The 15,325-nt window shown below is 42.3% G+C and overlaps 1 protein-coding gene across 3 annotated transcripts in view; it reads right to left on the bottom strand.

Moving 5' to 3' along the window:
- The window catches only part of LOC147111870 (anoctamin-5-like), a 107,669-nt gene that overhangs the window by 75,744 nt on the left and 16,600 nt on the right, over positions 1-15,325 (bottom strand). For all 3 annotated transcript variants that reach the window (XM_085999208.1, XM_085999207.1, XM_085999209.1), the window contains exons 5-7: positions 14,276-14,489; positions 11,122-11,244; positions 6,664-6,759 (exon numbers count right to left, since the gene is read on the bottom strand). In XM_085999208.1, the coding sequence (XP_085855334.1) occupies positions 6,664-6,759; positions 11,122-11,244; positions 14,276-14,489 (433 nt within the window). The remainder of the gene's footprint in view (positions 1-6,663; positions 6,760-11,121; positions 11,245-14,275; positions 14,490-15,325) is intronic.

The raw sequence follows: 15,325 nt of genomic DNA, 5'->3' as shown, positions 1-15,325 counted from the left end.
ACAGGCAAGAACCTCAAATCCACTTGCAACTTGGTTTGAATTTGATCTTTTTGGATCATTAAATAAATAACAAATAAAATTGTTTTCATATAAATAAAATGCAGAGGAACAAAATCAAAAAATTCCATATTCTTTATAGGACATCCTCACCATCTACAGGTCTGACTTTTGTGCCAAATGCTGATCTCTGTGGCTTGATACAAGATTATAAGCCACTGATTACAAGAACATTAAAAATTAAAAGAAAATGATAGCTGCAAGGAAAAACATGCAACAGTGCCCATTTCACCCAGAGAAGGCAACGATTTGCTGTTTTGTAGCACCTTTCAGCTAACAAAAACATCCCAACGTATTTTATAGGGATAGAAAGAGATGGAAGAAGAGGGAACAGAGTTAAGGGAGGTGACTAAAGTCAAGAGTCGAAGAAGTCATTTTTGAAGGAGGGGAGAGAAGTACCAGGGTGGAGGGATTTACAAAAAAAGTGTGCTAGGGCTAAAGGCTCAGTCATCGATGGTAGGGGAGAGGTAAATACAATAGGGTTAGAAGAGTAGATGGTATGAGAGAAGACTTTCAACTGGAGAAGATTGCAGAAATCTGGAGGAAAATAATGGATGTCAGTGGGGACAGAACAAGAGGAACACAGAATAGGATAAAAGTAACAGATGTTTGGACTAAGTGGAGTCTACATAATCTAGACATGTTGAAGGTATGGATGACGGTTGATCCTCTACTTTTCAGTCTTTGATCTTGGATGTTGAAACCTGTCTTTGGAATCCCAGAAAAAGCTCAGACTTCGCAGAGGACTGTTTTAACTACCTAGTTCAAAGTGCAGCAGTGAAGAAGGGCTCCGTGGGAGGTCACTGCTCATGCAATGTTTCATTAGGAACTCAATTTTTTAAAATTCTGGAAAGAGCCACAAAGATTTTGTATTCTTCCCTGAACAGTTTAAGCATTGCACCGGTCATTGACCTGAAATGTTATGCTGACTATTTCCAGAATTTTCTATTTTTATTTGTATTATTAGTTGTCAGGTATGGTAGTGTGATGGTTATGGCACAGGACTATCAAACTACCATTGCAATTAGTACAATTGATTTAAATAAATCTTGCTGGTGCAGAAAGTAAGTTTTGTAGAAAATTGCCCACATATGTAAAATTTTTTACTAGTACTAGTCAATATCCTGTGGCAGTATACAGAAGGGGCCAAGAATAAATAGTCTATAGGTGAATTAGGGTTAGAGGGTGGGGCAATTGGACCAGGGCATGCAGATTTAATTCAGTTCCAATTTTAAAGTCATACATTCTGTTTTTAATATAGGTTTAACCAGTTTAAAAAGAAAAGGGAGTAGGATTAAAACAGTGTGGGACTGAGAAATAGAAATACCAGCAGTGGGAGTAAAAAGATTGCAAGACTAAAATAAAACAGAAGATAGCTACATTAGAGAAATATTGGGAGCGGTAGTTTAAAGATAGAATGGTTCTTAAAGTAAAAAAACAAGAAAGAGTGGGAGGAAAAAGAGCAGAGCTGTAGTTTGTAAAGAGAGAGATTGGAAGGAGGAGGAGTGAAAGGAAACAAAAAAGCAGAGCTTTATTTAAATACAGAAACATTGGCAGCAATAATAAAACAACAAGAGCAGGGCTTAAAAAATTGAAACAAAAGAAGAGCAGGATTCAGAAACAGAAACCACAGAAGACTACAAAAATGACAAAAAGGAGCGAGACTTAGAAATTGTTATACGGCATGGTGTGGTTGATGTGGACAGGGCTGCAAGGTGGATTTGAGATCACGTGTTGGGGCAGCGATCCAGGTGGTTGTGGGTCAGAGAATGTGGTCAGGGCACAGGCATCAGATTCCCTGCCCATTCAAAATTTGTCAGACTGAGACTGCTCTTTTATGCCCTGTATTGTAACTTATCCCATGTAGTATTCCATGACTCCAGGCCATACACATTACTTCACGCTTCCTTAATGGCACTCCTCCCCTTTGTCTTTTCACTTTCTTCTGCTCATCTGTTACTGCCACCCTTATTTATCATAGCAAAACCCTGCCCCTGCCTAGCAATCGATCCAACTGTATTCCCTTTGCAGCAGACGGTCACCCCTATATCCTGCATTCTACATTAGTCACCTATTATGGCACCTACCCCAGGTTATGACTGCTACAGAATCCCCCATCTTGCTTAACATTCCCAATTCCCTTGATGGACACCCTTGACCACCCCCCACGCTTACTGCATATCCTCATCTCCAGCTGACTCCTTATCCAACCCAGTCTCATATGTTTGAGTCTCCATTATCCTTTTCTGCAGCCGAATGAGTATTGGTCTCCCATATCGATGATTTTCTGCCCCCTCACTACCTCTGGTTTCACCCCCTATCCACAAACATAAATACATCAAAATAATACAGTAAGTATACCCTGAACCCATCTACACCCCCAATAGCTAGGATCACCAAAACCATCAGTGGCTCAGCGGTAGTACTCTCACTTACAAGCCAATAAAAAAAGGTTGGGATGAGAATAGGGCCATTAAGGGATAGTCAGGATAATACCACAGGTAACGATAGAGAGATGGCAGCAATATTAAATTATTTTGCTTCAGTATTTACCAGGGAGATAGAACAGGTGGACCAGGGAGATAGAACAGGTGGACATGACATTGAATGATGAGATTGGTAATGAGAGAAGTGCATTTAAAATTTTAAAAAGGGGATATATTAAATAAATTAATCAAACTCAGGATAAAACCCCTGTTTGCATCCACGCATTTTAAAAGAATCTAGGGAAGAGATAGAGGCATTACTACACATATTTAATAATTTGTTAGAAAAAGGTATAGCGCCAGAGGACTGGCGGATAGCTAACGTAATACTGATATTTAAGGGGGATAGAACATGTCTAGGGATTTATAGACCAGTCAGCTTAACATCGGTGGTAGAAAAAATAATGGAATCACTACTAAAGGAGAAAATAGAAGAACATCTAGAAACCAATATATAGTAATGAATAGTCAACATGGATTTCCAAAGGGAAAATCTTGCTTGACCAACCTCATTGAATTTTTTGAAGAGGTAACAGAGAGAGTAGACAATGGTAATGCAGTAGATGTAATTTATCTGGATTTTCAAAAGGCCTTCGATAAAAAGGTACCCCATAATAGACTGATGAACAAGGTCAGAGAATGTGGAGTCGGGGACAAGTAGCAGAATGGATAGCTAGCTGGCTTCAGGACAGAAAGCAGAGAGTAGGAGTAAAGGGTAGCTATTCATAGTGGCAGAGGTGGGTAGTGGTGTTCCACAAGGATCAGTGCTGGGACCACTGCTGGTCACAATTTAAATTAACGATTTAGACGTGGGAATCAAAAACACAATTTCTAAATTTGCAGACGATACCAAATTGGGCAGGATAGTCAATACCGAGGAGGACTGCAACAAGTTATAGGAAGACATTAATAAACTTGAATAGGCATATAATTGGCAAATGAAGTTCAACACAGATAAATGTGAGGTATTACATTTTGGTAGGAAGAATAGGGAGGTCACTTATTACTTGGAGGGTGCGAGTCTAGGTGGGGTAGAGGAACAAAGGGATCTCGGAGTACAAATACAAAAATCACTAAAAGTTGCGCCACAGGTTAGCAAGGCCATAAAAAAGCAAACCAAGCACTAGGGTTTATTTCTAAGGGGATAGAATTGAAAAGTAGGGAAGTTATGTATATACTTGTATCAAACCTTGGTTAGATCACACGGAGTGCTGTGTACAGTTCTGGTCGCCATATTATAAAAAGGATAGAGGCACTGGAGAGGATGCAGAGAAGATTTACAAGGATGATACCAAAAATCGATGGTATACATATCAGGACAAGATGAACAGGCTGGTCTCTTCTCTTGGAAAAAAAGGCTGAGGGGTGACCTAATAGAGGTCTTTAAAATTATGAAAGGTTTTAGGTTTTGATAGAGTGGATACAGAGAGAATATTTCCACTTGTGGGGAAGAGCATAACTAGAGACCATCAATATAAGATAGTCACCAAGAAATCCAATAGGGAATTCAGAAGAAACTTCTTTACCCAAAGAGTGGTGAGAATGTGGAACTTGCTACCACAGGGAGTGGTTGAAGCAAATAGTATGGATGCATTTAAGAGGAGGCTGGACAAGCATATGAGGGAGAAGGGAATAGAGGATTATGCGGATAGATTTAGATGAGAAAAGACAGGAGGAGGCTCATGTGGAGCATAAATGCCAGCATGGACTGGTTGGGCTGAATGGTCTGTTCTGTGCTGCATCTCCTATGTCGGTCGTAGGGTCAAACCCCACGCCAGAGACTTGTGCATATAATCTAGGCTAAACACTTCAGTGCAGTAATGAGGGAGCACTGCACTGTTGAAAATGTTGTTGTTCACAAGAACGTAAGGAGCAGGAGTTAGGCCATACGGCCCTTCGAGCCTGCTCCGCCATTCAATAAGATCATGGCTAATCTTTGACCTCAACTCCACTTTCCTGCACTATCCCTATATCCCTCGATTTCCCCTTAGTTCAGAGGAGATGTTAAACCAAGGCCTCATCTGTCCTTTCAAGTGGATGTAAAAAATTCCATGGCATTATTTGAAAAAGAGCAGGGGCGTTTTCCCCTGGTGTCGTGGCCCAAATGTATCCCTCAACCAACATCGCAAGCTCATCAGGTCATTTATCTCACCGAGTGTTTGTGGAAGCTTGCTATGTACAGATTGGCTACAACATTTCACTGCATTACAAAAAAAAAAGGGCACTTCAAAAGTACTTAAATTGGGTGTGAAGTGCTTTTGGATGTTGTGCAGTGGCAAAAGGCACTATGGAACTGCATTAAAATCAAAGCAGGAGGATAGTAACAGACTTCAGGAGGACATGAGCAGACTGGTAAAATGGGCAGACACATGGCAGATGAAATTTAACAGCAGTGTGACATGATACATTTTGGTAGGAAGAATGAGGAGAGGCAACAAACGGTACAATTTTAAACAGGGCACAGAAACAGAGACTTGTGGTGCATGTACGGAAATCTTTGAAGATGGCAGGACAAGTTGAGAAGGCTGTTAAAAATATGGGATCTTTGGCTTTATTAATAGAGGCAGAGAGTACAAAAGCAAGGAAGCTATGCTAAACCTTGATAAAAGACAACTTAGGCCTCAGCTAGAGTATTGTGTTCAATTCTGCACAGCACACTTTAGGATGGACGGAGAGGACGCAGATGAGATTTACTAGAATGGTACCAGGGCTGAGGAGAGACTGGAGAAACTGGGGTTGTTCTCCTTACAGCAGAGAAGGATTACTAGGTGTTCAAAATCGTGAAGGATTAGAGTAAATAAGGAGAAACTGTTTCCAGTGGCAGAATGGTCAGTAACCAGAAGACACAGATTTAAGGTGATTGGCAAAAGAATCAAAGGCAGCAGGAGGTAAAAAAAAAATTATGCAGCAAGTTGTGATCTGGAATGCACTGCCCAAAAGGGCAGTGGAAGCAAATTCAATAGTAAATTTCAAAAGGGAATTGGATAAATACTTGAAGGGAAAATTTACAGGGCTATGGGGAAAGAGCAGAGAGTGGGACTAGTTGGATAGCTCTACCAAAAGAGACAGCACAGGCATGATGGGCCTAATGGCCTCCTTCTGTGCTGTATCATTCTATGAATATAGCATCAGAGGTCAGAATTGTCAAACTCCTCTCAGCCACCCAATTGCACAATCAGCAGGACAGGTTAAATCGATGGACATAGAAGCTCTAATGGGAACAAAAAGACACAAAGGGTGGCAAAAACATGACAACGGGAAGTCAAATAGCATCGATGCGAGATTAATGGCCCAGAAATTTGGGTCTCCACGGGTGAGTACGCATGGGGTACTCACCCGTAGGAAGTGCCGGTTTCCTGCATGCACTGCGCATGCGCGGGAAACCGGCACTTCCGTTCCTCTGAAAGCAGGGGTTCAGAGGTCGAATGCGTGCGCGGGGGAGTCTGCGCATGCGCATTGAACTTACGTGTGTTTTTTTTTTATATACAAGTTTTTCCCGTGAGGGTAAGTCTGCAGAAGTTAGAAATTTAAAAAGCAGGCGTAAGGCCTGCTTTTTACAAGGTAAGTGGTGAATTAATGATTAAAACATTTTTTCCACAGGTTTATTATTTTTAAATACTTTAAAGCAAGGTAAGTTTATTTTTAGCCCCGTTAGAATATAAAAATTCTCAAAAATTTAAATTATTGTTTAAAATAGTTATTTCATGTAATTTATAGTTTATTTAAAAAATGTTTAAAAATTTATTTGAAGGTTTAGTACTATTTTGGGGCCGTAGAATTTATAAGTCTTGACAGCACTTCCTGTCAAGACTTATGAATGGAGCATTCCCTGCTCCAATTGGCTCCCCATGGCCCACATGATCCCAGGGGACGCTTCGAACTAACTGCGCCCCTGGGTCACGCAAGCACTGCGCGCCAGCAGCTGGAGCCGGCCCAGGATCGGAATTCCACGGGGCCCTACAGCTCAACGGCCGGCGCGCAAGGTAAGTACGGGTCGGGGGCTTGCACCCGCGGGAAGCCCCCGACCCGAATTTCTGGGCCATTATTATGTTATATAGATATAATAAAGGGATACAGATAGATATATTCAAAAGCCTCACATCAGTAGCCAAACACTTACTGAAAAGTTGCGTTTTTCCATCTCGCAGTACCACAAGTTGTATTAATTGCTTTCTCAATTATAATTTTCCTTCCAGCAATGTTATTACATACACCTCTGAAATAAAGCAACACAAGACTTGGTTAGGTTTACCACAACGTGCGCTGATGTGGCTATCCGAATATCATAAATCACTGGCAGGAATACAGTTTACTTTTAATAGTAACATACAGTACTTGAAAAGGCCGTTATGCTCCATTGGGCTGGTTCCAAAGTCCAGAAACTTTCACTCATCACTCTAGCTCACATACGCCTCAATCATTTGCCTAGTCATCCATGGAGGATGAATGCTGCCAGGTTTCAGATCTACAATGGAGCTCGGGACAGATTTGACAATATTGACGAGAGACTAGAGTTGGTTTCTGTGCAAGGTTGGTGGGATTGAGTTCTTCTTTAGGAGCATCCCAGGAAATTGTTAGTAGTGAATCTGATTACTGAATTGCCTGTTCTCTACTGTTAAAAATTATCAAGCTGATCACATCTGTGCAGAGACCCAGTGTGATGGGAAGTATTTCTCAGCACTCTCTGTGTAGAAGTGTAGCTGGCCTGGATACTGTATATTGATTTTTGTACTGTTTTCCTATTAGATTTGTTCAGTCCCATTAAATGTAGCTTATCCATCATGGAAGACAACCGCATGTAGACAGAGGATTTGCAGCCTAGAATGGCAGGGCCTTTGAGGCTTCTGCCATCGTGGCCACTTGCCATCGGAGTGTAAAGTATCCAAGTTTGCGGACTATACAAAATCTAGGTGGGAAAGTAAGTTATGAGGAGGATGCAAAGGAATATAGACAGGTTAAGTTAGTGGGCAAGAACATGGCAGATGGAATATAATGGAGAAATGTGAAGTTATCCAGTTTGGTAAGAAAAATAGAATTTCTTTAGTGAGAGATGTTGGTATTCAGAGGGACCTGGGTGTCCTTGCACATGAATCATTGAAAGTTAACATGCAGGTACAGCAAGCAATTAGGAAAGCAAATGGTATGTTAGCTTTTATTACAAAAGGATTGGAGTACAAGAGTAAAGACGTCTTACTGCAATTATACAGGGCCTGGGTGGGACCACACCTGGAGTATTGTGTAGAGTTTTGGTCTCCTTACCCAAGGAAGGATATATTAGCCTTAGAGGGAATACAACGAAGGTTCACCAGACTGATTCCTGGGATAGGGATATTGTCCTAGGAAGAGAGATGGAAAACACTAGGCCTTAGAGGAGAGGTGATCTCATTGAAACATAAAATTCTTAGAGGGCGGATGCTGGGAGGATGTTTCCCCTGGCTGGGGAGTCTAGAACTAGGGGTCACAGTTTCAGAATAAAAGGGGTCGACCATTTAGGACTGAGATGAGAAGACATTTCTTCACTGAGGGTTGTAAATCTTTGGAATTCTTTTTCCCCCCCAGAGAGCTTTGGGTGCTCAGTTGTTGAGTATATTCCAAGACACAGATTTTTGGATTTTTAAAATTTTTTTTTAATTCATTGATGTGATGTGGGCGTCGCTGGCTGGCTAGGCCTGCATTTAGTACCCATCCCGAATTGCCCTCGAGAAGATGGTGGCGAGCCGCCTTCTTGAACCGCTGCAGTCCATATGGTGTAGGTACACCCACAATGCTGTTAGGGAGTTCCAGGATTTTGGCCCAGTGACAGTGAAGGAACGGCGATACAGGTCCAAGTCAGGATGGCGTGTGGCTTGGAGGGGAACTTGTAGGTGGTGATGTTCCCATGCGTCTGCTGCCCTTGTCCTTCTAAGTGGTAGAGGTCGCGGGTTTGGAAGGTGCTGTTGAAGGAGCTTTGGCGAGTTGCTGCAGTGCATCCTGTAGATGGTACACACTGCAGCCAGTGCGCCGGTGGTGGAGGGAGTGAATGTTGAAGGTGATGGATGGAGTGCCAATCAAGCGGGCTGCTTTATCCTGAATGGTGTGGAGCTTCTTCAGTGTTGTTGGAGCTGCACTCATCCAGGCAAGTGGAGAGTATTCCATCACACTCCTGACTTGTGCCTTGTAGATGGTGGAAAGGCTTTGGGGAGTCAGGAGGTGAGACACTCACCACAGAATTCCCAGCCTCTGGCCTGCTCTTGTAGCCACAGTAGTTATATGGCTGGTCCAGTTCAGTTTCTGATCAATGGTAACCCCCAGGATGTTGATAGTGGGGGAATTTAGCGATGGTAATGCCATTGAATGTCAAGGGGAGATGGTTAGAGTCTCGCTTGTTGAAGATGGTCATTGCCTGGCACTTGTGTGGTGCGAATGTTACTTGCCACTTGTCAGCCCAAGTCTGAATGTTGTCCAGGTCTTGCTGCATATGGACACTGACTGCGTCAGTATCTGACGAGTCTCGAATGGTGCTGAACAGTGTGCAATCATCAGCGAACATCCCCACTTTTGACCTTATGATGGAGGGAAGGTCATTGATGAAACAGCTGAAGATGGTTGGGCCTGGGACACTGCCCTGAGGAACTCCTGCAGTGATGTCATGTGATTGAGATGAATGACCTCCAACAACCACAGCCAACTTCCTTTGTGCTAGGTATGATTCCAACCAATGGAGAGTTTTCCCCTTGATTCTCATTGACTTCAGTTTTGCCAGGGCTCCTTGATGCCACACTCGGTCAAATGCTGCCTTGATGTCAAGGGCAGTCACTCTCACCTCACCTCTTGCATTCAGCTCTTTTGTCCATGTTTGGACCAAGGCTGTAATGAGGTCAGGAGCTGAGTGGCCCTGACGGAACCCAAACTGGGCGTCAGTTAGCAGGTTATTGCTGAGTAAGTGCCGCTTGATAGCACTGTCGACGACACCTTCCATCACTTTGCTGATGATTGAGAGTAGACTGATGGGACGGTAATTGGCCGGGTCGGATTTGTCCTGCTTTTTGTAGACAGGACATACTTGGGCAATTTTCCACATTGCCGGGTAGATGCCAGTGTTGTAGCTGTACTGGAACAGCTTGGCTAGGGGCGCAGCTAGTTCTGGAGCACAAGTCTTCAGTACTATTGCCGGAATGTTGTCAGGGCCCATAGCCTTCGCAGTATCCAGTGTCTTCAGCCGTTTCTTGACATCACGTGGAGTGAATTGAATGGGCTGAAGACTGGCATCTGTGATGCTGGGGACCTCAGGAGGAGGCCGAGATGGATCATCCACTCGGCCCTTCTGGCTGAAGATAGTTGCAAATGCTTCAGCCTTGTCTTTTGCACTCACGTGCTGGGCTCCACCATCATTGAGGATGGGGATATTTTTGGAGCCTCCTCCTCCCGTTAACTGTTTAATTGTCCATCACCACTCACGACTGGATGTGGCAGGACTGCAGAGCTTTGATTTGATCCGATGGTTGTGAGATCGCTTAGCTCTGTCTATCGCATGTTGCTTCTGTTGTTAAGGGAATCAAGGCATATGGGGATAGTGCAGGAAGGTGGAGTTGAAGCAGAAGACCAGCCATGATCTTACTGAATGGCAGAGCAGGCTCAAAAGGGCCAAATGACCTACACCTGCTCCTATTTCTTATGTTATGTTCTAATAGTGATAATAGATATCTCTCCTACAGCTCATCCCTGCCCCTTTTATTAGCCTCCAATCCAAACTGGTTTGGACTCAGGCGAAGAAGACATCCCATCACAAAGTGACCTTCAATAGAATTGGAAACTATTGCTGGCAGCTAATCTGAATGCAGGCTTGTTCAGAGTGGTGATTAAAAATTAGTAAGAAAATTAGTTTAGATTCTTCAGATTTGAGAGGGGTGTATGAGGAGGGTTTGTATGTAGAGGTGTATAATATACCAAGTGAAATAGAAAAGGTGAATCCTGAATACTATTTCAAATTAAAGAATAAGAGGAGAAAGGTATAATCTGGTTTCAAGGTTTAGGATTGATGTCAGGAAGCACTTCTTCACAAGTGATTAATGTCTGGAATGGTCTTCCAAGGAGGTACTGGAGGCAAAAACTCTTGTCATTTAAGAGGCAGTTAGACACTGTGGTGGAGAGAGTGTAAGTTTATACAGAAGGAGGAGTTAAATAGACCAAAAGTCACCCTCAACTATACCTACTTTTGAGATCATGCCACATGCTCAACTGAAATTTTAATACTTAATTATTCTGAATACATACTTAGGTGTTAGCGATGTTCTGGAGTAACAAAAACATGATTACAATTTCCTCCATTACACAACATTTTCCAGAACATGGAATACCATGTAATTAAACAAAAATTGGAGCATTGCTGTTGTATTACAGGTACTTTCACATGAAAAAGGCTGCCATAACTTATGAGCTTGTACAAACTAGTGTAAATACTCCTACAATGCACTATTACTGGCACAATATCCTTTAATTAGCTCAAGCTAATTAGACAGTAAAGGATTAAGAATACACTACAGCATGTATTTCAGAAATAGAACAATGTTTAAAGCACATGCCTAAAATCAGTATTTACCCGATTCTGTCCACAGCCCTGTCTACCACGTCCGAGACCATATTTGGAGATGAACAAAGCACTTTGTAATTATGCCCACGCAAAAAATCTTCTAGGTTAGTGCTGGCATTGTAACAGGATATACTGAGAGAAAAATATATGAAGAAAGGTGAACAGTTGTAAGATTTAGATTAACAGCAAAAAAGGTACAGTAAGTCATAAGAACTTGTATTTATAGTGTCTTTCACGACGTCCCAAAGTACTTCTGAAGTGTAGTCACTGTTGTAATAGAGGCCCAGCAACCAATTTCCACACAGCAAGGTGCCACAAACAGCATTGTGATAATAACCAGATAATTTCTTGGTTGAGGGATAAATATTGGCCAGGACACTGGGGAGAATGCCCCTCCTTTTCTTCAAAATAGTGCCATGGTATCTTTTACATTTACCAGAGGGAGCAAGATAGGCCACAGTTTAATGTCTCATCTGAAAGACAACTCAGCACTTTACTGGAGTGTTAGCCAAGATTTTGTGCTCAAATCTCTGGAGTGGGACTTGAACCCACAACTTTCTGACTCAGGAGCCGTGAGTGCTACCAACTGAGCCCAGCAAAAATACCTTGACCCATATATAAAAAAAGTCAGAGAGTTTGTATATAAATTTATGGCAGCTCACACCATTTTATGGCCATTTGCTTCCCAAGACCAGGCTTTGTCCGGTTAATTTTCACTTCAAGTTGCTTTCATAGAGGCAAACCTACTACAGGTAGTATCAAATGGACAAGGAAACAATGTTTGAGATTTGAGTAGAATGTCTTCACAGAAGATGGAGTTGTGATAGTGAGAATCTGCAAGTCAAATATCCAACATGATTTTTTTTTTTTTTTTATTAAATGAAAGCATGTATGACGGCATAAGTGTGGACCTACCCAAAACTGGGAAGATGATTTCAGCCAGGTAGTATCTAGTTTACACTGCAATTCTCCGGACCAGGAGAAACAGTTCTGCATGGTGTTTGAGAGCTTGAGCAGCAGCATCTGCACTCAAACATTTAAAAATCAACACTTGGTCTAGCATTATTTTTTATATAAATAGATTTGGTGGTGCCACTTTGGAATTATATTCCATGTGGTGTCAAATCCAAGCAGTGTGGGGTGGCCTCCACCAGGAGAGCTAATATTGCTGGGCTCTGCAGTGGAGTTCAGCCCCAAATATGGAGTATAGAGCAACTTTAGTGTCACTGAAGCAAAAACTACTGCGAGGCAATGCTGAAGTTACAGTATACAAAACAACAGAAAATGCTGTTAAAACTCAGCAGGCCAGGCAACATCCGTGGAGAGAAATTAGAATCAACGTTTTGGGTCAAAAACCTTTATCAAGACCCGAAACGTTGACTAATTTCTCTCCACGGATGTTGCCTGGCCTGCTGAGTTTTTCCAGCATTTTCTGTTGTTTTTCGGTTTTCCAGCATCTGCAGTATTTTGCTATCGTTACAGTATACAAAAGTAGTCTGGCTCTACAATTGCATTTCCATACAAACAATTATGCAAACTCCATGAACAAATTATCTGGACCCCTATGGATATAAAGCCTAGCAAATTCAACCATTTCAGTACACATTTGAGATAGTCAAGTTAGCAAATGTTGGAGGAACTCAATAAATCTTTTCCATTAATCATAGAAGTGTCTAAATAAAAGTTTTACCTTTTCGCCACATTGAAGGCAATTTTCAAAGAAAACTTTATTGCCAATAATTGTACACAATTGTTCACATATTTCAAAAAGTTTTAGTACACATCAAGAGCTTGTGTATAGTTTACAAAGTGCTATCGGAAGATACATGGTTACTTGGCTGTGTGTACAGATAGTTGCTCGACAGTCCTCTTAGGGTTTAATTGAAGTGAAGTCTGTCACCCCGGATCCTCTCTAACTTTTACCGCTGCACAATAGAGAGCATCCTGACAAACTATCACAGTATGGTATGGCAGCTGTAGCTACTATGACCGGAAAGCCCTGCAGCGGGTAGTCAAAACTGCCCAACGCATTACCGGCACCCGGCTACCGACCATAGAGCACATATACCAGAAACACTGTTTACGGAGGTCACGGTCCATCATCAAAGATCCTACCCACCCCAGCCACAGTCTGTTCGCCCTCCTGCCATCTGGGAGACGCTACAGATGCATTCGCACCTGTACGACCAGATTTAGGAACAGCTTCTTTCCCAGGGCGGTCATCCTACTGAACTCCACAAATAAACTCTAAAGCCTGCACATGTGCCAATGCACTTTATTATGGTTATGTTTATGTTAATGTATTACAAGCCAAATGTATGTTGAATGTTTAAATGTCTTAATCTAAATGTACACTCTCGGGAGCCGCAAGCCTACATTTCGTTGTACTGCACTTGTGCACTAACAATGACAATAAAAGTTGATTTGATTTGATTTGAGAGGTTATGCCTAATTTGGTGTGGTCCTGCAAGGATAGGTCATGCATGCTCTTTGTACTGGTCAATATCCTTTTCTTGCAGGCAATTTGGGTGCTGGGGTGGGGTGGGGGGAGGAGGAGGAGGGAGGAAAGAGGTGTGAAGAAAGAGTGGCTGTTTATTGTAGCTTCCTCAGAGGTCCCAGACAACCTGCCATGTATCACTTGCTCCAACTGACAATTGTCCCATAGCCATTTCACCCAGAGAGTTTTTAGTTGCAGGGTTGAACAACTGCAGGAAGGGGAATGGATCTTCTTGCAGCTACCAGTAACACTCACCTACACTCCAGTGGATCTGTATTACAGGAAGGAGGAAAGGACTGTTTTAAAAGGCAGAGTTCTGCTAATGTTGCCAATTAAGCAGTTTATAATATGAACTCAGGGCAACTCATTTGCCGGCAATAGTTCTCATTCCCTTCCAGTGAGTAAGCAAATAGCTTCAGCTCAGCTCCTCCAGAGGACATAGGGTAAATGACAGTTACAAATCCATGGCATTCCATTTTGTGGAATAGCCCATTAGGGTGCTAGTGCACAATCCATCACCCCAAAGCAACATGTTGTGGGCTAGAAAATCCTATTTATTCTTAATAGGAGTCAACTGTGATCCCTTGAAAAAATTTTATACTCCCATTAACAGTTCACAAAAATCATACAAATTGCATTCATTGAAAAAAGAGAAATTTACAGTACCTGCAATAAAGGCCATACGTGAAAATAGCCAAACCAAGGAGCGCAGGAATGATCAGAGTAATTAAAAGTGTTTCCATCACAGCAAAATAAAGTGCAATTTTTTCACCAAAATAATTTCGGATTTTATAGAGAGGCTGGAATTTTAGGTAGGTCTTTGCCCATAAGTTATTAAGCTCTGACCATGTATCCGGAGAATCGGTTGATCTGGTACGACCTGCAGAAAGTCAGGCAAGTCACATCCAGAGAAAACAAAGTGTTTATATTACAACAAATGAAAACTGTAAAATATAAAAGATTTCTATTAACACTTTAAACCCACAGGTTAACTTAAAATGCAAAATATAGTTTCATAAACTTATAATAAAACATTTGATATCAATTATTTCCATTTGATTAGCACCCCATCCACCATCTTAAACATTCACTCCCACCACCACCGGCGTACCGTGGCTGCAGCGTGTACCATCTATAAGGTGCACTGCAGCAACTCGCCAAGGCTTCTTCGGCAGCACCTCCCAAACCCGCGACCTCTACCGCCTAGAAGAAAAAGGGCAGCAGGTGCATGAGAACACCACCACCTCCAAGTCACACCATCCTGACTTAGAAGTATATCGCCGATCCTTCATCGTCGCTGGGTCAAAATCCTGGAACTCCCTCCCTAACAGCACTGTGGGAGTACCTTCACCACACGGACTGCAGCGGTTCAAGGCGGCGGCTCACCACCACCTTCTCAAGGGCAACTAAGGATGGGCAATAAATGCTGGCCTTGCCAGCGACACTCACATTCCATGAACAAATAAAAACATTTTTTAATGGAATGTAAACCTGGTATTGTTTGGTCAACCCATTGGTGTAATAATGCACTGTGTGTTGAGAAGGCAAGTTGTGGCTCAATAGGATTCTCTACATATGGAGCTCCTTATCTCAACAAGGCTATTGATTATACAGTGCTCAGCAGAGAGAAGGAATCTATCCGTAGGGGAAAAAAGTAACAGACCAGAAGGTAGGAGAACAGTGGCAGCTGAACTGACAAAAGGTTTCTCCATGAAC

The sequence above is a fragment of the Somniosus microcephalus genome, chromosome 10 (genome assembly GCF_052327205.1).
Source record: "Somniosus microcephalus isolate GS21.2 chromosome 10, FLI_Smic_1.0, whole genome shotgun sequence".
Classification (NCBI taxonomy): Eukaryota; Metazoa; Chordata; class Chondrichthyes; order Squaliformes; family Somniosidae; genus Somniosus; species Somniosus microcephalus.
This window is presented reverse-complemented; position numbering and strand designations above follow the sequence as displayed.